We start from the raw sequence: 23,300 nt of genomic DNA, 5'->3' as shown, positions 1-23,300 counted from the left end.
TTACCAAGGGAAAACTGGAATGTCAAAGGATCCAAAATCAACCTACGAATGTTCTGTTTTTTTGGGGGGTCTACTACCAGTTACCATTGGTAGTAAATTTATGCCCAGGTTTCTGAGTGTAACTGGAAGTAGACAGTTCTCCATGCTTATCTCAAATTGGCAGGTACAGTGTTCTGAACGCTTCCAACCAGTGGGTTCTGGGAATTAAACAGCTCTTGTAATGTAAGTTACAAGTTACTCCATGTGGAAATGACTAGCTGGTAGCTTTTGAATTTAATACACACAAGAGTAATATGAGTTGTCCCTGAGCATGTGGTGGAAATGGAAGAAAAAAAATCAATTCTAAATTAAAACTTTCATGTTTAAAATATTTTTCTTTAAAAAAAAAACCTTTTAAACGAAAGCTGCTGTATGATCAGCTCGTCCAGCTAGGCAACAAAATGAAAACACTGGTTTAGAATATTTCTTTTGTTAAAAAAAATATTTTAATTAAAATTGTATTTGTAAAATGCCCGTTTTTGTTCTGTTTATCACGGAGGCAATAATTATTTTGTTTTTTTTTTCCAAAATATTTCTTCCCCAAAGTTCATGCTAAAAATAAGAGAACACTTACTTTAAAATTCTTTTAAAGTATTGAAAGATGTCCTTGAGCAGCATCGTTCAAAGTAATTCTTGAAAAACAGGGCGATTTCTTTTTTTTTTCCCCTCCCCAGGAAGGTTAAAAATAACTGTCCATACAAATGGGATTCGTAATTGAGTCACATACAAAGGGGACGTTTGTAAGAAACCGTTAGGAGGGAGACGAGTTTTTATAGAAGATTGTCCGAAATTCAGTAAAAAGGATAGGATTTGTTGTGTTCACTTGGCTACCCAAAAAACCCCCCACACACCTTAAGTAAGAATCTATACATCTTTTGAGGTCATTGTTTTAACCGCGTTCACCGCCCCTGCCCCCTAATATTCTTTCCCTCGGGGGTGAGACCCAAAGAACTCCGGGTGGCAGAATTGGTCAATTTCTCTCTCTTTTTTTTTTCTTTCGTGCTGGCGCTCGTAACTCATGCATTTTGAAAAACGAATTTCCACTTCTGAAATCCAAATTAAAACACCCACCTCGGAATGCTCTCCGAGGGCCCCATTTTAAAGCTTTTTAGTGTGTGCCCCCACCCCCACGGCGAACCACCGTCTGAACCACGCCACCCCAACCCAAGACTAGGAATCCGGGATGCTGTGGAACCTGGGCGGTTTGGACTCCAACGACGTGTACTTGTTGATCACCTGGGTCTTCTGCTGGAAGGGGAGGACGGGCTTTTTCTGAAAGACCCCAAAGTTCTCTTGGTTCTTTTTGTTGTAAATGTTGACGTGGCGCTCCAGTTCGGGGCTGGCGGTGGCCGACCCCGCCGGGCTTGGCAGCTTAAGGTTAACGGGGTCCAGGCCCTTTTGGGTTAGGCAGGAGTCTTCGGATAAGGAGGAGAGCAGTTCTTGGACGACGGCGTTGTGGACCCTGCGGTGGGGAGAGGAGCTGACCTGAGCGCCTTGGGCTGCCTGGCAGGGCTGCTTCAAGGGGCAGTAATCGGAGGACTCCTCCCGCGTTGTGCTGCAGTCCGTGGAAGAGCCAAAGGTCTGGCTGCTGTCGCTCTGCGCTCGCGTGACTGAGCTGTCCGTGGATCGGGAGGCGCTGCCCGACGCGGCGCTGGTGGAGATCCCGTTGCTCTCCATCATCTTCATCGGCATTTCCAGCATGAAGAGGTCGGAGGAGACGTTGGGCTGGTGGACGTCGATGGCCGCCGTGGTAATGACGCAGAAGGCCCCCTCGGGGACACCGCTGTCTGTGGGCAAAGAGGTCAAAGGTTAAAAGAGCCCCCCCCAGCTTGGATCCAGAGAAGTGCCCGCCTAGCCATGAGGAGCCCTGAGCTCTGTCTGGAAAAAGGGTGGAGGATAAGCCTTGTTGGAGGACAACGGAGGGGCCGGATTATTGGGGGCCAAGAGGCTGACTCTGTAAACCACTTAGAGGGGGCTGTGAAGCACTGCAAAGCGGCATATAAGTCTTCAGTGCTTTTCCTATCTTCCTCCCTCCCTCCTTCTTCCTTCCTTCCATCTCTCCCTCCCTTTCCTTCCCTCCCTTTTCCCCCTTCCTTCCTCCCTCCGCTCCTTCCCTCCTTTTTTTTCCTCCTTTCCTCCCCTTTTCTCCTCCTTCCCTCCTTCCTTCCCTCCCTTTTCCCCCTTCCTCCCTCCCTCCGCTCCTCCACTACCTTTTTCTCCTCCTTTCCCTCCCTCCTTCCCCTTCCTTCCTTCCTTCTCCCCTTTGCTCCTTTTCTCCTTTCCCTCCCTCCTTCCCTCCCTTTTTCCCCTTCCTTCCTTCCTCCCTCCCTCCCTTCGCTCCTTTCCTCCCCTTTTCTCCTCCTTTCCCTTCCTTCCCTCCCTCCACTCCTCCACTCCCTTTTCCCCCTCCTTTCCCTCCCTCCTTCCCCTTTTCCCCTTCCTTCCTTCCTCCCCCCCCTTTGCTCCTTTCCCTCCCTCCTTCCCTCCCTTTTTCCCCTTCCTTCCTCCCTCCCTTTGCTCCTTCCCTCCTTTTCTCCTCCCTCCCATTAATAGGCGATAATGTTCCCCAAGGGAGGAGGAAGCTGCCGCCGTGACAGAAGGACAGAAGGACACGGTCTCTCCCTGAAATTCAGGGGGGGAGCTAAGAAGGGGGCGGCAGGTCGCTTCTGGGCAAGGCCCCCTCCTCCCTAGAGACTCCTCTTAAGGGCGCCTCTTAAGCTTCCAAATCCAAGCTTACCACTGCTGGGCTCGTTGTAGTACTGACTGATGTAGTTGTTCATGTCGTCTTTCACCACGGTCTCTAGAAAGGCAAAACGGGAATCACTCAGGGGAAACTCCAACCGTAGATGTGTGTGTGTGTGTGTGTGTCAAGATTTGCAAGACAGGGTTCCAGAGTTCAGAAGACACTGAATCGATATCTTATTTTATACAAAGGAGGGAACGTGTGTTTTCTGAAAGAGTGTTTGGAGCTATTTTAAATGGGGGAAAAAAAAAATGTTGTAAAATGCCTATTATAGAAAAAGTTCACAGCTCACGTATCCAAGCTACGACACTGATGGACGCTCTTGAGAGCTCCTGCTAACGTTTAACAATCTCCAGAATTACCTTTTTCACCAACTCAAGAAAGACACGCGCTTAAAAAAAAAGTTCAAAAATGCAAGTAAGTCACACAGCATTAAGTCTCTTAAGCTTTTTCATCGTACTTATTTCACTGTATTTTGGGGGCAGTAAAGGAGAAATCCATCCCTTCTTAGTTAGGAGTAAGGATATCAAACCTTAGTAAAGCATCCTTATTAATTGATTCATTAAAATTTTAGGCCACTCATCTCCCCTGCAGGGTGACTTCTCGGTGGCCTTATCTTCTGATCAACTTATCCCTCGCTGTCATCAGAGGTCACAATGATGAAATTTGCTAAGGGGGTAAATTCTCGATATATATATATATATATATATATATTTTCCCCCTCCACGCTTTTCTAAATACCTCCTTCACAAAGTTCTGGCGAGATAGCAACCCGTGCACGATGAAGACGAAAATGCCAGCCGCCTGGCACAATGTATGGGAGGGATGAAGCCAATTGCCCTCCAGATTTTGGTTAAAAAAAACAAAATCAAACCAAACCCCGCACCCTATTTTGATACTGGAGAAATTGGGAGAAGGCTAAAATTAACCAGCAATAGAAATGGCAGAAGTCAATCTACGTCGCGGCCCTAGGTGATGGGGAAAAAAACGGGGAGGTTAGAAGTAGCAAAAATAATCCGGCGAGAAAGCACATGTGGGCAGGAACACCCAGCTTGGATATGCAACTTGATCTGCTCACTTTATGGCGTGCTGAACGCCTTAAAAGCATCTTTTATGTGCATTAAAAAAAAAAAATACCCATTTCAGGAGGGAGGGGAGAAGTCAGGCCTCGCTCGATCCTTTCAGTGGGAATCTCTTAAGCCCCCCCTGGGTCTCTGTGGCTACAGCCCAGCCTTCTTCACAACCCATTGTGGTTTGTAGGTGAAAGAAACAGATGTTTTCTGGGTACGCAGCACTCAAGCCGTGGAGCGCTCGGTACCTGAACGGATGAAGCTCTTGGAGACGGCAATCTAACCTGACACTGAAAGGGAGCAAGGCTGCCCTCTTGGTTTCGCTGGCTTTTAAAAAGCCTTTTTTGTCTGTTTGTTTTTGGCCTCTGTTGATCTTTAAACGCCTTGCAGTCCTAGGGCGGCTTCTCCACTAATGTCTTGAGTTTAGAACGGAGCCCCGGTGCAGCTCAAGAGAAGCTTGTGGGGGGGTCAGGAGAACCCCGCGAGGCTCGTCAGCTACGTGAGGCTCGATGCGTTTTGTGTCTCCTTCATCCATCGCTGGCTTCTACCAAAACCCCACGGAGATGTGGCTGCCTGCAGCGTTGGTGACCCGTTGTGACAGGAGCGGGCAAGAGTGATCCCCAGCCGGAGGTATCTCCATGGCAAGCCCACGCCACAGATGCCATGGATCCAAAAATGCCGTGGAAGTAAAGAAGGAAGGGCTATCTGCCCAAGCTTTGCTCCTCCACCGTGGTTCAGGCTCATGCAGCAGCCATCCAGATGTGTTTGGGGCTCTTTAAAAAAAAAACCAGTGTTGTTCCTGCAACAGCTGGTTAATTTAAGGGATGCTGTCTGAAATTCAAAGGGCAGTACACACCCAACGGAACAGAAAGCCTCTCTAGAAATTGTCTAGATCAGAGTTTCTCAACCTTGACAGCTTGAAGTTGGGTGGACTTCAACGCCCAGAATTCCCCTGCCAGCTAGGTTGAGAAACTCTGACCTTCAATTCTGGGAGTTGAAGTCCACCCATCTTCAAGTTCTCAAGGTTGGGAGAAACTCTGACCTTCAATTCTGGGAGTTGAAGTCCACCCGTCTTCAAGCTGTCAAGGTAGAGAAACTATGGTCTAGAACCTTTTTGAGGACAATGGTTTTCACCATGACATCTGAAGGCAGCAAATTCTACACTTTAATCATCTCCTCTAAAGTCGTTCTCAAATTTAGCTGAACTCCTGGCGATTATGTAGATCCATTAATGTCATTTTCTAACAACTACCTTCTTCCAGGGGGGATCAAACTTTGTGTTGCCTGTCCTAAGTCTTTCCCCATTTAATTTCAAGAGACGACCCTGCATCCTTGTATTGTGAGAGATATTAAAAAAACAACATCCCCAACATCACGTTTTCAACATCACGTTTTCAGCAAAATGTAAGACAGAAGTAGTGGCAAAAATCTCACATCTTGAGAAGGTGTACTATTTGGAGTAGAGAAACGGGAAAGAAAATAAGCCAATAAGTAGATCAAAACCAAAGTAGTTACCGTGATACCTTGATACTCACTGTTAATTGGTTCTGGAAGTGAAGCTGTGTACCACAAATGGTGATTACCAAACAAACAGAATTTTCCCATAAGAAATAATGTAGTGAGTCACAGACACCTACAAATTCTATATCTTGTGCATTGAGTATCAAACAAATGATGAATATCGGGACAGAATTTCCTCATCAAAATGCGTTGAGTACCAAATTCAGTGAGTTTCAAATGTACCGCTGTCATTGGCTAAAACCAGTTCTGAAAAGGAGCGATGGCTTTCCTCGATACAAGAAAACAAACCAATTTTCAGTTTTTCTCACCCCAAAGAACCACCTAGACAGTGAGCAAGTTAGGGCTCTTAGCTCTGGATTGGACCCCTTTTCTTTAAGTAAGCGTTTTGCAGGAGTCACAGAGGTGAAATTAACCGTTCGCTGCGAGGAGAGAAATAAAAGCAGGTCAGCCCCGTGTCCTCAGGTAAGATCGGTTTCAGCGAGTGTAAATAATTCAGGTTCAAATCATGTCTCCCATAAAGGATGAGAAATGTTCTGAGTACTTTATGTTCTGGCTGGAAAGTTACGAGCCTGAAGTTTTCTCTGATGCAGAGAAGATGTAAACTGAAATATTCCGCCTCTCTCCCAAACTACAGGTGACAGGTGTAATCTTTCTGTTGGCCACCTAAAAGCACTTCATGGGGGCTCAGAAATTGCTTTTAATGTTCCGTGAATGTCAGTCATTTGTTCAGATACAAAGCCAGCATCTTTGCTGCATCTGCAACCCACCTGACAGGCCTCATCATCTGCTTTGCAAAAGGTTCAGTTTAGGAGTTGAAAAGCATTTTGTGTTTCCCATTTTAGAGAACAAAACAAATCTTTTTCATCACTCCCAGTTGGTTTCTGCTTGCTAGGATTGAATCTGAAAGCTAAGGGAGCCATTCAAAAAAAAAAAAAAAGGCTTTTTAAGATAAACTCGAGTTTTCTCAGCTATGTGGAACAAAATGCTTGGGTCGCAGGCATCTGTGAGGGTCAAAAAAAGTCAAGGTGGCAGCTAAAATTATGCAACCAGTGCCTTGTTCTTTTTGGATGGCAGCGTTTTCTGCTACGTTTTGCACACAGAGATAAACAACATCTACACACCATTCAAAAGACACAATCTAAAAAGTAAAAAGGAAACTAAAAGACCAAAACATGTCCTCCCTAGCAACCAATAAGCAAAGATGAACACCACGATTAATACCAGAACAACAATCAAGCAGAAAACAATATCCCAATCTAGGAAGTACCAACTCAAACAATCAAATAACAAGAGTCTAATCAAGAAACCGCCAAGAACCCCACCCACTAACATGACACAGCAAGCCACTAGCATATAAAGAGAGCAAACTCACTCCCTGCACTGATGAAGTTACATAGTTGGGTAATGAAATGTCCCCCAGAAAACAACCAAACTCGGCACCAAGGACTGCACAGCCGTCTACGATATAACTACCTTGATATTTTCTGTAGTACCACGTGGAAACTCTTTCCAAGTGCGATCAGAAGCCACAAATCAGAATATATGACCCTTTGCAGCCAAACATCTGGTCTATTCTCATTAAAGCTTTGCCTCTAAACTGGACCTCACAATAATATCAGCTATGGAAATGCTGTTATCTATCATTTCCTTTTTCTTAGCACAAGAAGAAAATCTCTTTTTCCGCCCCCCTCCTCTACCCTAACCCTGACCACTTGTAATTAAAACTCTGCAAGGTGTAAGAATAAGGTTTGGATTACTAGTTGGTTAGACAAATCTTCTGGTAAACTAGCCGAGCGCTCCAGTTTATTGAACAAAAAGGCTTGATTTTTTTAATAAAAAAATATATCTGATTTTAATTACAACTTAGTGAATCCCTTCCTGCCACAGACTTGAAATACAGAAGATTAATGAAAATGTGAGGCTAGGGCCCCTTAAAAAGATTTTCCCCACACGTACGTTAAATCAGTTGATTACTTGGGTGAGTTCTGAACAATTAAATATCTCTAATAATCAAAAAAGAAGATCACAAAAGCTATTGCGAAATAAACAATTTGCTTCTTTCCCTGACTAATATTTTTATATCATCTGGGATCATTTATCTGACATTTCAGTAATAACCCCCTCTTATCGTTGTGGCATTCCTTCATTAACAAATGTTTCTGGACCACCTTTTGATATTAACTCGGACAATTGATTTGTGATTAAACCTGTTTAAAGATGCTACTGCATTCACTTCCTGGGGGTCCCTGTACAAATAATACCCCCACCCCCCCAAAAAACTTTATCCATATAGATTTTGCATTTGTGGAACAAAGGCTGGTCCCTTGGATGAAAAACAGCCTTAATGTCATTACTGCCTCCCCAGTTTGGCTGCCTTATTGGGACTTCATTTAATAAACTAATTCTTGATGTCTCTGGGGACAAAACCGAATAATCACCCACTCTGAAGTCCCAAAGACTTGTAATTGTTTTAATGGATGGCTAGACAAAGTCGGCTGCAGGAATTAACCACGGAAAAGGAGAAAACAGTTCAGTGCATCTCAAACAGAAGAAAAATAGAAAAATAAAAATGAAATATTAAATACAATTTCAAGGCCATTCTCTTTGCAAAGATTTTCCCCCCAAAACCCTCTGACTCTGGACAAATTAGGAGTGCATTTCTGCAAAGTCTAAGAAGAAAAAAAGAAAGAGAGAAGGTTTCACAAGTGGTGGAAGAGATGAAAGGCTCGTAAAGGGCATTTTAAGAGGTTCAGGAGCCATTAGTACTCCATAAAGGCAAAAGCCCTTTTTTCCCTAAGATTTAAAGGCAGTTTTACAGCAGCAAAGCTAACAGTTGGCATATTGAATCTGTTAAGAGCAGCAATCTGGCGAGAGGCAGACAGGGTCAAAAAAGGCAAGCTGAGACCTCAGCTTTGGTTGCAAGGACTCCATTCTGAGCCTTTACCCAGGCAGTCCTCAACTTATGACCACAGTTGAGCCCAACAGTTTTGTTGCCAAGGGAGACATTTACAAAGTGAATTTCGCCCTATTTTACATCCTTCCTTGTCACAGTTGTTAAGTAAATCACTGCAATTGTTAAGTAAGCGACACAATTATTAAGTGAAAGGAGATGGCAACTGTCATAAGTACAAGTCAGTTTCCAAGCGTCTGACTTTTGATCCCATGACCATGGGGATGTTGCAATGGTCATATGTGTGAAAAATGGTCCTAAATCACTTTTTTTTCCAGTGCTATTGTAACTCTGAACAGTCACTAAAACCAGGGGTCTCCAAACTTGGCTACTTTAAGACTCATGGACTTCAACTCCCAGAATTCCTCAGCCAGCTATGAATTGAAGTCCACAAGTCTTAAAGTGGCCAAGCTTGGAGACCTCTGCACTAAATGAACTGTTGTAAGTAGAGGACTACCTGAAAATGATCCTGCTTGCAATGTATGGAGGAATTTTCTTATACAATTTATTTATTACATTTATAGGCTGCTCATCTCCCTCTTGAGTGATTCAGGGTGGCTTACCACATCATAAGAAGATATTAAGAATAACATCGTAAGAAGAATAAAAACATTCAACTTTAAAAAAATTAGGGGGGAACCAGGCACCAATACGTGAGTGGGATCCAAGTTGGATCTTCTTAGTCCACAATAAGCATTATTTACCGAAAGGATTTAAAAAAAATAGGATTCCTAATTAGCTTGGCAGCCTTAATGATCATGGATCCGAAGCCACTTAAATTGGTGTTGCCTTGACCTGAGGAACTATTAAGGTGGGTGGACTTCAGCTCCCAGAATTCCCTAAATCCCTGGGGCATTCTGGGAGTTGAAGTCCACCCATCTTAAGATGTGAAATACTGACTTAGATCAGGGGCCGCCAACCTTTTGGACCTCAGGGACCACCAAACTCATCATTTTAAATCCCGCGGACCAGAGACCCCGGGAAAATCCCCCCAAAAGTCTGCAGGAAAATCCCCCCAGCCCGTTTTCCTACCGGTCGATCGTTCTTTATTTGGGATCGCGGGATACTGTCTCCAGTTCTGTTCTCAGAGGGAGAAAGAGAGGGAGACTTTTGGCTTCATGCAAGGAAAACAGCAGAAGCCGCAGAAGTCTTTCCTTCTCTCCCCCAAACTCTGCCAGAAATGAGTCTTTGTGAGCCTCTTGGAGCAGGAGGCCTTGCAGGGTCCCAAAGACTCATTTCTGGCAGAGTTTGGGGGAGAGAAAGAAAGACTTTGGCTGCTTTCCTTGCGTGCAGCCAAAAGAAGAAAGAAGCAGAAAGAAGCAGCCTGGTGGCCAGGCCAGGCGCGTGGGGTGAATGGGGCAAGTTCCCCCCTCTGCCCTTTCCCCCCTCCCCTCACTACCTCGTGTTGTTCGCAATGCAAGCGACGCAAGCCTTGTGTTCCCGCGCAGCCTGGATTAATTGCTTTGGGGGTGCACATTTCTCTGCGGACCACCAACATTTTCTCGTGGATCACCACTGGTCCCCGGTCCACTGGTTGGTGGTGACCACTGACTAAGATCATTCAAAACACAACTGGCAGATTGGAAACAAAAGAAAAACCTTACATGACAAAGATTCCTCTGCCTTTCCCCCCAGAAAATGAGACCAGACTGTTATCAGAAATTCTCTCTCTCTTTTTTTTAACGCAAGTATTTTCAAACTGATACATCCCTACCACTTGCCAGAACATCATTTCCTGCGTTTCATAGCTGTTCCCTGTTCTTAACTGCCAATTTGAGGGAGATGTTTTAAAGGTTTCCAGGATGCTCAGGGCCCGCGGGGCTCTCAAATTTGGCTCCGAAGAGGCCTGATACAGAGGCCACGTGACGCGGGCGAATTCGTGCCGATCTCGGTGGAGCTTTAACTCACGAGCCCTCGCCGTAAAAAAACACAGTTCAGGGTGAGGGGAAAGGAAAAAGGGGGCTGAAAAAATGAGCAAAGTCTAATCTTTCTCCTGCAGGTTTGAAACTCTTCACGGTCAAATAGCTCCCAGTGAAGGTTTTCATTGTTCTTTACGAGGGGGGGAAATCGAATTGGCTTCGGGGGTGGGTGGGTGGGGAGGAATATCCCCTTTCTCCGCAATTAGGCAGGGCCTGCTCACTAAAAAGGCCATTGTTTGAACCTGGACTGAAAGATCTCCAGGTGAGAAGATTTTGAAGCAATCGAGAAGCGATATTTCCACGGCAAAGAAATAACCTATTTTATCCCTCTGCTCTTCAGACAGATTACCATCAACCCACAGCCATAAAAGGTAATACCAACGGCTCAAATCCGTTGGAGGGTTCAATGCCAACGGAGACTCTCAACCATCCAGGTCATGGTTGTCCTGAAGGTGCCTTTTTTCCCCCTCTCTCCAAAAGCCTTTTTTTTTTCCTTTGAAAACTTTTGGCTGCAGAACTGAAGAAGTTCCTTGAGTGAGCAGTGAAATCTACCTGGGATTCTACCTGGTCAGACCAGTCCTATAGAACCAATTGTTATGATTCTGCCCAGTTTGGAGAACCGGCAAATTGTGCCCCTGGTTGGCCCCTCCCATTTACTCCTTACCTGGCATGTGCGCCATCAAACTTGCCTGTTTAGTAAGTTGCTATTCCCCCGCCCCCCCTTAGCTTAATCTAAAAGCAGAGCTGAACCTTCCTTAGGACTGAAGCTTCTATTTTTCAGTGCAGACTCAGGTAGCAGATTGCAGAAAGATAGATCTCTGAATGAATCTGTGATTTTGTGAGCAACTCAATCTGCCTGTCTGCTTTGCCTGATTTGGGGTAAAAGCTGCTCCTTTTTAATAAAAAAATCAATATTTACATAAAACATTTATAATATTTACGTACAAGCCATGCCCACCCAGTCACATGACCATTAAGCCACGCCCAGTCAGCAAGCCATGCCCACCCAGTCACACGACCACCAAGCCACACCCATAAATTAGGCCACGTCCACAGAAATTTGAATCCCACCCAAGTGAAATGTTTACAAAGGAGAAAACCAAGAAAGTCCTGTTGATTTTTTTCTTTTAAACCATTCTTTGAGACATGTGGCTGGTTCTATCTTGGACAGCTAGAAATTTATGACACATCTGCAAGAATAATCGGATCCGTTTTTTCACATTGGCCCTGAAGAAGACTGTACACTTTAAGAGTAATTTCCATGAAACTCATCTGAATTATCTGGGATCAATTTTAAGTCGAGGGACTTGTTTTTCTTAAAGTACTTTCAACAATTCATTTAGTGACCGTTCAAAGTTACAACGGAGCTGAAAAGAGCGACCTTGGACTGTTTTTTCACACTTACGACCATTGTAGCCTCCCAATGGCTACATGATCAAAATCCAAAGCTTGGCAACTGGCCTCATATTTATGACGCTTGTAATGTCCTGGGGTTACGTGACCGGCTTTTGCCATCTTCTGAAGAGCCAAGTCAATGGGTGGAGCCAGATTCACTTTAACAACCATATTATTCACTTAACACATGCAATGATTCACTTAACAACGGTGGCAAGAAAAGTTGTAAAATGGGGGCAAAACTCACGTCATAAATGTTTCACTTAGCAACATACATTTTGGACTCAATTGTGATCGTAACTCAAGGACTACATACTTAGTCCAGCTAGAAACAAAAGGGAAATTCTCGTTTGTCTGAAGGCCACCAGACTGCAACCTAACTTCCCTTTTCTCAAAAACAAACCTTGAAAACAGATTCTAATTGATTTTAGTCCGTCTTGTTTTTCAAGCAGGCTGTGAATTCTAAGTGCGCTTAAGTACAGGCGTTCAGGAATGATTTATTTGCCTGGCGGATCTGTCATGTTTTATGTATGACCCAGTGAAGCACTCTGTGCTTGTAGCTACCTAGAAAGATACCCTAGGAAGTGTAAAAGTTTAAGGTGCAAAGCACGGGGATTTCAACACTACTTAGGGTTTGCGCTACTCCCTTCCACTCCTGAAGTAACCCTCGAGGAACATATGCATAAATTATAAAGTTACGCGCATGTATTCAGATGTAAAAGAATAAGTAGACTAATGAAACTGGGATGCAAACCCACTTTGGAAAGCTACATGTCAATGGCTGGAAAAAACGGGGTAAAGATTAGGAATATAATGTGTATTGTTAAGCAAAGAAAATAACCCAGACAACACGATGTTTATTAAGCACTAATTAAATGTAATAAGTAGAAGATTAATAAAATATGTAAGTATGTACGTGTCAGCTTTGGAAGCCATATTGCTCCCACCTTGCAACATCTGAGCCTGGGAAAGTGGGAGGGGGGAATATATTGGAGTATATCTAGTGAAACATAATAACATTCTTTTTCTGATTCAAGGTCAGGTTATGTTGCACCTAAGTGAGAGGAAGTCTCAAGTTGGGATGGATGGCGATTGGGGCATGTGATGGATGATGGGTGCAGGGGATGGATTCTGTAGTTTTTACTTATTGTAAAGAAGGCGGCATGTTCAGATTTGGGATTCCACAGTTGTGCCAATTACTATCCAAAGAAAAGGAATCTTTTGTCTCGATGTTTGTCTCAGAGTTATTGGGTGGAATGAGAGTTGCTGGAACGCTGATTGTATGAATGTATGTATGTATGTATGTATGTATATAAAAGAATACCACAGCTTAAACCCTCTCCACTTAAAGAAAAAAAGAACAAAAAAGGGACTCTCGGCCACTTACCCCGAGCCGGACGCAACTCCGTGATGTTCTCAGAGGTTTCGTCATCGGAATCGCCTCCAGTGGCTACCACTTTGTATCGATTGCCCGTCTGTTTCTTCAGCATGTGAGGCACCTGCAAAGCCGCTTCCCTCTCAGCTGCCAGGTCCAAGTCTTGCTGGGCCAGATGCGCCCGCAGTTGTCGAATTTCAAACTGAAGAGAGAGAGAAATTAAGAGCTTTTTCTTTTAACATGTGCAATGTGAAGAGGTGTATTGCGTGTAACAGAAGATGTCCACACAAGGCGCAGTGTTCTGATAGTGCATCCTAAAAGGGCATCTCAGCATCGGAGTTTGAAGGCCGCACACCTGGGCACCACCTGTAAGAATGGCCAGCTTCACCTCTATGCACAGTTCTAGTTTGGAAAGGCCTTTAGGACGACGTAACAATGGTTCAAGGGCTGCCAAAGGCTGTCAAGAGGTTGACTCCCCCTCTCCAAATCCACAAATAATTTGGAGAGAAAATATTAAATAAGCATCCAGAATTGCATAAGAGTGCCTTTGCTGCCACCCTGTGGCCAAAAGGCATAAGTGCAGCCTGGCAGTCAAGCATCGAGCGTGGGCATTGGCTAACGAAGAAATGGGCAGAGTTTAAAGGCCAGGATGCAGTTTCTGGCATCCAGATTTTTTTTTAAAAAAATATTTTTAAAAAAGCTTGTTCCATTTAGGCTAAAGGCATAAAGAGCAATTCTATGACTGCAGCCTGCGTCCCGATTTTTGAAGATTCAGCCAAAGAGGTTTTCTGTTTCCTAGTTTTTCGCTGGCGTCAGAGGAACCAAACGATGACTTTTTTCATCGTTTTCCTTGTCAGAAGGTCACAAAAGGGAAATCGTGTGACCCTGGGACACAGCCACCGTCACAAATGTGAGCCAATTGCCAAGCATCTGAATTTAGATTACGCGACCATGGTTACTTTGAACAGTCACTAAATGAACTGTTGTAAGTCGGGGACTAGCTGTCTAACCAACATTTTAGAAGCCTGTTTCATACCCTAAGTCAAGGGTCTTCCAACTTGACAGCTTTAAGACTGGTGGACTTCAACTCCCAGAATTCCTCCTCCAGTCATGTTAGCTCAGGAATGCTGGGAGTTAAAGTCCACCAGTCTTAAACTTGCCAAGTTTGAAGACCCTTGTGATAGATGATAGATAGATAATAGATAGATATGATAGATAGATGATAGATAGATAGATAGATAGATAGATAGATAGATAGATAATAGATATGATAGATAAATAGATAGATAGACAATAGATAGATAGATAGATAGATAGATAGATAGATAGATAGATAGACAGATAGACGATAGATATGATAGACGATAGATATGACATAGATATGATAGATGATAAATGATAGATATGATATAGATGATAGATATGATAGATGATAGATAGACGATAGATATGATAGATGATAGATATGACATAGATATGATAGATGATAAATGATAGATATGATAGATGATAGATATGATAGATAGATGATAGATGATAGATAGGTAGATAGATAGATATGATAGATATGACAGATAGATAATAGATAGATATGACAGATAGATAATAGATAGATATGATAGATAGATAGATAGATAAGAGGGGGGGAGAGATGATAGATTGTTAGGTGATAGATCAGGGGTCTTCCAACTTGACAGCTTTAAGACTGGTGGACTTCAACTCCCAGAATTCCTCCTCCTCCAGTCATGTTAGCTCAGGAATTCTGGGAGTTGAAGTCCACCAGTCTTTAACTTGCCATGTCTGAAGACCCTTGCCCTAAGCTGTCATTTTTGAAAGAGGCCCAAGAATTCTTCAATACCTAGGGCAGGTTTGGGGCAATCCCTTCCCAAAGACTGGGAAACCTGATCTAGTTTGACCCAGTCAAAAAAAAAAAAGAAATTAGTTAAGTGTAATATTGCTAGAGGAGAGAAGGAATTCTACCCGTCCACCATTAATGACCCAGTTTAGGACTTCTGCAGTGAGGAAGAAAGACTGAAAGAGTGTTGGATGTGTGCAGTTCCAAACACCTTTTGGTGGTGTCTGATGGGTCCAACCCAATTTCACTCCCTTTTATTATAGCTTGGGCAGTAATGTTAATCAGTCGGAGTGGTGCCATGACCTAAAGGTAGAATTGCTGCCTCACAATCAGGAGGCTGTGAATTTGATCCTAGGTAAAAGGAGATATTTCTCTCTCTGGGCACAATGAGAATATATCTACTGAATAAAACTCTGCACTGGCGACAGGAAGGGCATCCGGCCAGTAAACACACTGCTAGCTCTATTCGGTTGCCCAGACGCCATCCCACCAAGGATTATGGGGTCATTAAAAGAGGATTATAATGAGTAATGTTAATCAGTCAATGTTGCGCTTTATTTATTTTTTTACGCTCTGAACTCACAGTGATTTGATCGGATATAATTATTACACGGACTTTGGCTGATTAACAGAAACAAGCCTGCCCGCCTGCCTGCCTGATTTCAGTTTAAGCAAAGCCAAAATTCAGGAACAAAAACCTTTGACGTTGGCACGAAAGTATGATTGTGCCTTACTTACCCCCTGTTCTTGGCAGATGTGGGTCAGTCTTTCCAGATGCTCATCCTGAATAACTTTTGCTTTTTCATACTGCTGAATCACCATCTCCATTTCCACTTTAACCGGCAGGACGTAGGCTACAAATCACAACCGTACAAATAGGATATTTCACACCGGATAGGAGGCTGTTCTCTATTACCTATCAGCTGCTACGAAGGCAGACCTCCTACGTTATTTGTGTAGTAATCTATGCGGAAGGGGTCACGATGCATCCCTCGACAAATTAGGTTAGTTAAAGGACTGGGATGCAATTAGGAAAGGGGATAATTCTGAACAACCATCTTTCAGATAAGATTCTCTCTGCTTCTCAAAATCACCCAAAATTACCCTCCAAGTCTTCTCAAATCTGCTTTACAGGTTTTAAAAGGAAGACGGCTGGGGGGCAAATGGAAGCAAGATTGGCTCATTCCAGAAAACCTGTTCTACTCTCGATTGTCTAATGTAGTGTTTGTCAACCTTGGCCCTTTTAAGAGGCGTGGACTTCAACTCCCAGAATCCCCCAGCCAGCCAGTTGGGGAATTCTGGGAGTTGAAGTCCACGCGTCTTAATAGGGCCAAGGTTGAGAAATATTGGTCTAATGGATCACAGGTGGATTTTCACATGCGGTTTCTTTAAAAAAAAAAAATGGCCAAGCATTGAACTGTTCAGCTCTTGAGTTGGTGCCTCTTTTTTTTTCCTAACTCCACATCCTGCTGCAGATTATTATTTTTTTTACACATAATTACATGTGATTTAATGGGAATTTGTTTATCTTCCCAGCGAGGGTCAAGTGCTTAAAGCTGTGTTTTCCACTCGCAATTCGTCTAAAACAGATACAGGTTTTATCCATTTAACAAAGGAATGGCTTATTTTTATTCGTTGCTTTTTCAAATTTATACAGCCGGTCCTCTTCACCAACGAAGTGACTCAGGGCAGCGCACGAGCAAGTGAAAAACAAAACAATAATTCACTGTTGACTTACCATCAATAACTCGCTTGACTCTCCAAATTCTCAGAGTAATAATGAGACTAATAGCATCCCATGGACTGCTTGGTCCATTAGCCACCGTAGATGCCACCATGGGAGCCAAAGATAAAATGATCACAGCACCATCAAACACCTAATGTGGAAAGGATTACACGGGAATCACGTATATGTTATTTTTGAACGTGTGTTATCTGTTGGAGAAGACCAGGTTGAGCCTGAGGGTGGGGTCAAATGTGTCATTAGTTTGGAATCGTTGTGCAGCCACAAGAGACCTAAGACCAGCTCTCGGTGAACTTCCGTTGACTCTTACCTAGTGCCAATTCGCCTTGACCTTGAGAGGATCAGATTCTTGTATATAAGTAACAGGAAATAAACTTGTAGTAATTTTGAACTCTGTCCTGGATCCTCGTTTCTTGTGTCTGACGTTATCGAGTGGCAATCCAATCCTTCCTCTTCTTTGGATCCATACTGGTTATTTTATCCACAATGTTCCCTATACTGCATTTGTCATATTTACTGTAATCACATTTTAAATGGATTATCCTATTCCGGATAGTCCTTGACTGACAATAATTCACTTAAGAGACTGTAAATGACCAGAGGTGAGTTGCTGTTGGTTTGCACCGGTTTCTGTGAACCGGTAGTTAAGATTCTGTGCAGTTCCGTGAACCGGCAAACAAACAAAAAAACAGCCAAAAAAAACCCAACAACAACAGCCAAATAGTGGCCCAAAAGCAGACCTAGAGTTTTGGCAGAATATCCCACCTTGCATTTTGATTTTAACCTGGTTGCTACAACAGGTAGTAGAAAGCACATAAGCGGTGCATCCCAAGAGGGACAGGTCAGGAAAAAAAATTCGTTACTTTGGACTTACCTCTATTTTGTTTTCAATATAGTCCCATATACCAAGTACGACTATTCTCAAAATAGTCTAGAGAGAGTCCATGTTGGGAAACATAAGAGAGGGAGGGAGGGAGAAGAGAGGAAATTAGCATTTATGCTTTTTCACATTCCTTTTAAAAAATGTCGACATCAGTTATATATATATATATAAAGCTTATTCCGTTCTTCGAAAGATGCCCTTCTTCTGTCTGCTCCTTGCAACTGATATTCAGTACTACGTGTTCAGACGTGACTTTTCAGGCGTCACATATAAGGAGCCGGTGAGGTATACGTGGACTGTGCATCAGATTGGAAGGAAAGAAGAAACTCGGGAAAACAATGGGATTTAGAGGCCGGCTTCTTCACAGAAAAAAGTTTCTGATTTTGAATGATTTTAAAGGGAGGGAAATAAAACGGAAAGCAACAAATCCTACATACATTCTGGTCGAAACAACAGGGAGGGGCTTTGGGTAGAAATTAAGATGAAGGTATGATTGACCCAAGGGTATTAATGTTAGTCAAAGAGATAAGAGTAAAAGGAACATGACCCAAAGATTTTTCTGTATTTTGCCATTACGGACTCCTTTTTATAGAAGCACAATATTTAAACGCTCCAAGTTCTTGGAAGTTCAATTTTTGGGGGGTGTTGAAAGGCAGCTCAGCACGGAAAATGTGTTCCCTATTTTTAATTTGTTTGGGGAATAATGGAAAAGATAGGGAAAATTCCAGACTAATGAGGACTGATCTTTTCATGTTTTAATAGCAGCCATTCTCCAATTCTTTAAGTCTCCACAGATCCGACTTTCAAGTTAGTGCAAAAATAATCAAATAAATCTCCCTTTCATAGATTTTCAGCTGCCAAACATTTTTAGACCATTTGCAAATACAAGTGGTTTTTCTCAGGGCAGAGAAGTGGCGACCTGCTTAATGACTGCAATGACTAACGACCGAACCACCATCGTAAATTGAGGAGAACCTTGTAAAAACCAGCAGCGAGAGGGGAATCTGTGGGCTAATCCTAATTTTTTTGGGGGGGGGGGGAACCTCCAAAGATGTCATCTTTGGGCTGTTCAGCTGGGAAGGGAGATTTACCACCCCCCCATCCCCATATGTGTGATATGGTTAATTAGGGATGAGCCTGAAATGATCCCAGGGTTAAAACAATCCATTTGTAACCCGATTGCTGATTGAGTGGGGGTGTCAGGACTGCACAATGAGCCTGCCCACGGTTTAAATGAACACAGCTGTTAAGACAATTTCATGCCTTATTTGAAGTTTGGCAAGAAAATATGTTCCTAATGAAGTATGAATTTGGCCATTTACAAGCAGTCAATGAGAAATTAAATCTCTTAAGACACGGGCACTTCAAGCTTGCAAAATAAGAGTTGAACAGAATTTGGACAGTTTAAAACCAGAGGTGTCCAATCTTGGCCACTTTTAAGACCTGTGGACTTCAACTCCCAACTGGGTGTTGAAATCCACAGGTCTTAAAAACGGTAGCCAAGATTGGACACCCCTGGTTTTAAACGATTCGGTATACATGGGCCGTGAGTGCAGAGATCTGGCCTTTTCAACTACTCTGGGTTCTAAATTTCTTGCGCTTTTCTAAGGCAGAACAAGTTCTAGGAAGTTTACCATTAAAAAAAATAAAATAACCCACAGAGGATTACACTCGATTTGCTACACATTTCAAATGGTGACAACTCTAAAATAATATCCACTTGGATTGTACTGGATCCATGCACCTGGGACATCTTAGGGGAAGCTGTTTTTGCGGCACTGTTAATGTAAATAGCACAACCTGAAAACTACACCTCTGCACCAAAGAAGCTGCAAATTAAATTCCAAGAGAGAAGAGAGAAAAATGGAGGTGTTAGAGTATGGTGGCAGCTTGAGGTATCTTTGGGGAGTGCCTGGTGTTCTCTGAGCTTGGTGGTTTTCTTGCAGGCGTTTCATTACCCAACTAGGTAACTTCATCAGTGCTGGAAGGGATAGTGGTTTTTTGGAGAGGAGGAGAAGGAGGAAGAAGTATAGGAGGATTGTGGGGTCCTTGGTGCTCTCTGAGCTTGGTTGCTTTCTTGTAGACATTTCATTATCCAGCTAGGTAACATCATCAGTCCTAGAAGGGAGGTGGGTTCTTGGAGAGGAGGAGGAAGAGGAGGAAATGGTAGATGAAGAGAAAGAAGTATAGAAGGATTGTGGGGTCCTTGGTGCTCTCTGAGCTTGGTGGTTTTCTTGCAGACATTTCATTACCCAAACTAGGCAACCACCACCAGTGCTAGTCAAGATGTTTTTAATTCTAATCAAGAAGTATAGGGATGGGTCCTTGATCTTGGGCGGTTTTCTTCAGCTTCATTACCCAAACACAACCACCCGCTCATGCTTTTAATCTCATGAGATGTCTTTAATTGTGGACAATGCCACAACTAAGCCCTCTGGAACACTGCAGAGGCCAATAGTTCTCATTTCTATTGATCGTGCCACTCATTTCAACACTTCAAGTGACAATGGAAGAAGCATCTGTCAATAAAAGCAGCTATTTATGGCTCTTTCTTTCTCGTCTCAAGAGACTTACGAGGACATTCTCTGTTCTTAATTGGGATCTGTACACTGGTCTTCCCTCGACCATTGGAGCATTAAAATCAGTTAGGGGAAGCTTCTTCTGAAGCCCAAAAGTCCCAATTAAAAATATGTTTACTGAAGGATCGGGGGAAAAAACTTCTCCTCTAAGAAAATTCAGCCATTATTTCTTTTCCGTACAGTAACCATTTGTGTTTCTCTTACCTCTGAAAAGAAGATAGATAGGATAACCAGACTGATCCAGTGAATGACGCCAGCAAACTGAGATGCACTTGAAACTACAATTGAGGACAAAAAGCAAGTTAGGTATTTATTTTATTTTTATTTTAGGAAATTTATATATTGCCAACCTATTCGGTGACTCGAGGAGGCTTACGGAAATGTCAAAACCTCATATATAAAACAATAAAACTAATAGCAGAGAATAATCACATAATAAATGAATAAAATAATATAATAACCCCCACCACCACCCAGCCTGGTGACAGCACATCCCACGAGCCCTAGGATGTGCGTAACGCATAGAACGGCCAGTCTTAAAATGTATTTTAAAATTAAAAGCAGCTGTCCGTTTTCCTTCTTATTCTTAAATTAATATCCCCATTTTGCAAAGCTCAAAACTCGAAAGTCACAGGAACCTTGAGATGGATATAGAGAAGGCATCGGTAAAAACAAGAGAGCCTATATTGATATTCTGATAAGAAGAATGGGGGAACTCTTCATGGCCAACTCTCTACGGGACAATGTAATACTTCAATTGAATTATTGAAATGAAATGTTTAAAAAAAGTGTTTTAATTTTTGTCATTCGCATTTCATTCTGTTCCTGTTTTCTTTTAATGATTCTCTTTCACCCTTTCTTTGATATTAATGCAACTCTCGTCCCGCGTGGAGTTTTCCCCTGGCAAGCTGGCCTCAGAGCACACGCTGTTGGTTCACGGACGATATTAAGGGAAATAAAGGATTATTTAAGGATAGATAAAGGATTTAGGGGAATTTTCAGAACACCAGGTTATGAGTTAAAAGAAGGGGTCCCCAAATTTGCTATGCTGGCTGGAAAATTCTGGGAGTTGGAAGTCCACAAGTCTTAAAGTTGCCAAGTTTGGAGACCTCTTGAGTTAAAGCAAACAGGAATGAAGGCAAATATAAGTGTCTCAGGATAATGTTTCAAGATCCGATCTAGGTCATTTGTTGGGATCAGGGTTTTAGTCTGGTTTTAGTCTTGGAGCTTTTGGATTCGTGCTGGAGTTCATCCTTGGGGAATTTCAAACTTCAAAGCTCAGAAGATTAAGTCTTTGGTCTCTATGAATGACCCAGCTTGGATCCTGCAAAACGAACATGTTTGAAGGAGACAATATTTGCTCCATACTGCTACCTCCAACATAAGGAAGCCTTTCTTTTCATAGAACGATTTCCTGAATCTTGTTGAGCTCACACCTATTACCATAACATGAGAATATGACAGCGATTGCAAACAAAATGCGTAGAAAACCATCCTGGCCGTAAGAAGACAAAATCAATATAAGCATTAAGCCGACACAAAGAGGGGCGTTGATTGATTTTGTGTATACGTGCACACACACACCAACACATACATACATACAGTCCAGAACTGAAAGCAGGAATTTCTCTAGAACTAGCCCCAAAAGGGACAAATAACAAACAACATTGAAGTGTTGCATGTGCAGGAATGAATAGGTTAACACTGGCGAATTAAAGGAAAAGAACAAACTGAATATTATATGATATAGGAATCATTTTATCAATGGTTGGAAAAGAAAAATGGAAATTAGAAATTAAATATATGAACATAGTATATATGTATATATGTATATGTATGTATGTATGTGTGTGTGTGTGTGTGTGTGTGTGTGTGTGTGTGTATATATATATATATATATATATATAAACATACATGAATATAGGAACATAGAGGGGAAGGAGTTATGAAGGGGATGGTTATAACGATAAGATATATTATGTATACTAGTTCAAAATAAGAATGTAATGTAATTGTTGTTGTTATGGTAAGGAAATTGTATTAACCACAAATAGTATGCACAAGATATATGCACCCAGATGACACATTGTACGAAGAAAAGATGGGATGTTTGTTAAATAAAATAAAAAAGTTTATGACAAAAAAAACCCATCTAAGTGTTGTTTCTTAAACTTTTCAAATCCTGAAAACACCGAACAAAATGGTGTGTTTTTGTGCTGGAAAAGCAATAACACAGAAACACACAAATTTGCAAATGAGAGGATTTAAGAGTCATGTCTGCTGCAGTTTTTTTTAAAAAAAAAGGGGGGGGGAACAGAAACAATATTCAAATAAAACCAGTCTGAATAATAGTTTTTATTCCCCCTTTGTAGCTGCATGAGGTTTTATGCCATGGCATACAGGTATAGTCTTTGTAAATATGAAAAAGGGTCATAATTCCCCTTTTTCCAGTGCCGTCGTAACTTCGAACGGCCACTCTACGGGCTGTTGTAAACCAAGGACTGCCTGTATCCTATGGTTTGCTCAAACATTCCAGGAATGAAAAAAACAAAACCCCCAAAAAGCAACGATAAAGGCCTGCTACTCACACTGGAGGAGCTTTATATCTATTAGGAGCTCCAGGGTCAGAAGAATCACCACCAAAACTACACAGGCTACCAGGAAACTGTTGAGGCTCGCACTGAGCAAAAATACCTGCCAGACGGCCGCTCGCCTCCCACAGCACGGCTTGAGCCAGTTAGATCTGAAGGAAGAAAAAGAGAGGGAAGGAGGAAGAAGAGGAAGACAGACGAGAAAAAGGCAGGCAGGTAAAGAAGAGCAAGACAGAAGCAGCCAGCGGTATTTAGGAGTCCGTTCTTATTTGGCAGGGGGTTGGACTAGAAGACCTCCAAAGTCTCTTCCTACCTATTCTATTCTATTCTATTCTATTCTATTCTATTCTATTCTATTCTTTCTCATTCTATTCTATTTTGTATTCTGTTCTATTATTTCTTATTCTATTCTTTCAATATTCTATTCTATTCTATTCTATTCTATTCTATGCTATTCTATTCTATGCTATTCTAATAATTCTATTTTCTATTCTATTCTCTATTCTATTCTATTCTATTCTATTCTATTCTATTCTATTCTATTCTACTCTATTCTAATTCTATTCTATTCTTCTCTTTTCTATTCTATTCTACTCTATTCTACTTTACTCTATTCTTCTATTTTCTATTCTATTC

The 23,300-nt window shown here is 42.3% G+C and overlaps 1 protein-coding gene across 6 annotated transcripts in view; it reads right to left on the bottom strand.

Annotated features, from left to right (window-relative positions):
- Positions 1 to 462: 462 nt before the first annotated feature.
- The window catches only part of TMEM266 (transmembrane protein 266), a 52,947-nt gene continuing 30,109 nt past the window's right edge, over positions 463 to 23,300 (bottom strand). For 3 of the 6 annotated variants that reach the window (XM_087941598.1, XM_087941596.1, XM_087941597.1), the window contains 8 exons: positions 22,662 to 22,816; positions 20,278 to 20,351; positions 17,486 to 17,542; positions 16,606 to 16,744; positions 15,606 to 15,721; positions 13,025 to 13,214; positions 2,777 to 2,839; positions 463 to 1,826 (listed from right to left, as the gene is read on the bottom strand). In XM_087941598.1, coding sequence (XP_087797724.1) covers positions 1,210 to 1,826; positions 2,777 to 2,839; positions 13,025 to 13,214; positions 15,606 to 15,721; positions 16,606 to 16,744; positions 17,486 to 17,542; positions 20,278 to 20,351; positions 22,662 to 22,816 — 1,411 coding nt within the window. In that variant the 3' untranslated portion in view covers positions 463 to 1,209. The remainder of the gene's footprint in view (positions 1,827 to 2,776; positions 2,840 to 13,024; positions 13,215 to 15,605; positions 15,722 to 16,605; positions 16,745 to 17,485; positions 17,543 to 20,277; positions 20,352 to 22,661; positions 22,817 to 23,300) is intronic. The other 3 variants (XM_087941600.1, XM_087941601.1, XM_087941599.1) reach the window with 1 other exon arrangement.

This window comes from Pseudonaja textilis, chromosome 13 (genome assembly GCF_049901715.1).
Source record: "Pseudonaja textilis isolate UNSWEBS1 chromosome 13, rPseTex1.2, whole genome shotgun sequence".
NCBI lineage: Eukaryota > Metazoa > Chordata > Lepidosauria > Squamata > Elapidae > Pseudonaja > Pseudonaja textilis.
Note: the sequence above shows the minus strand (reverse complement) of the source record. Positions and strands in the feature narration are given on the sequence as shown.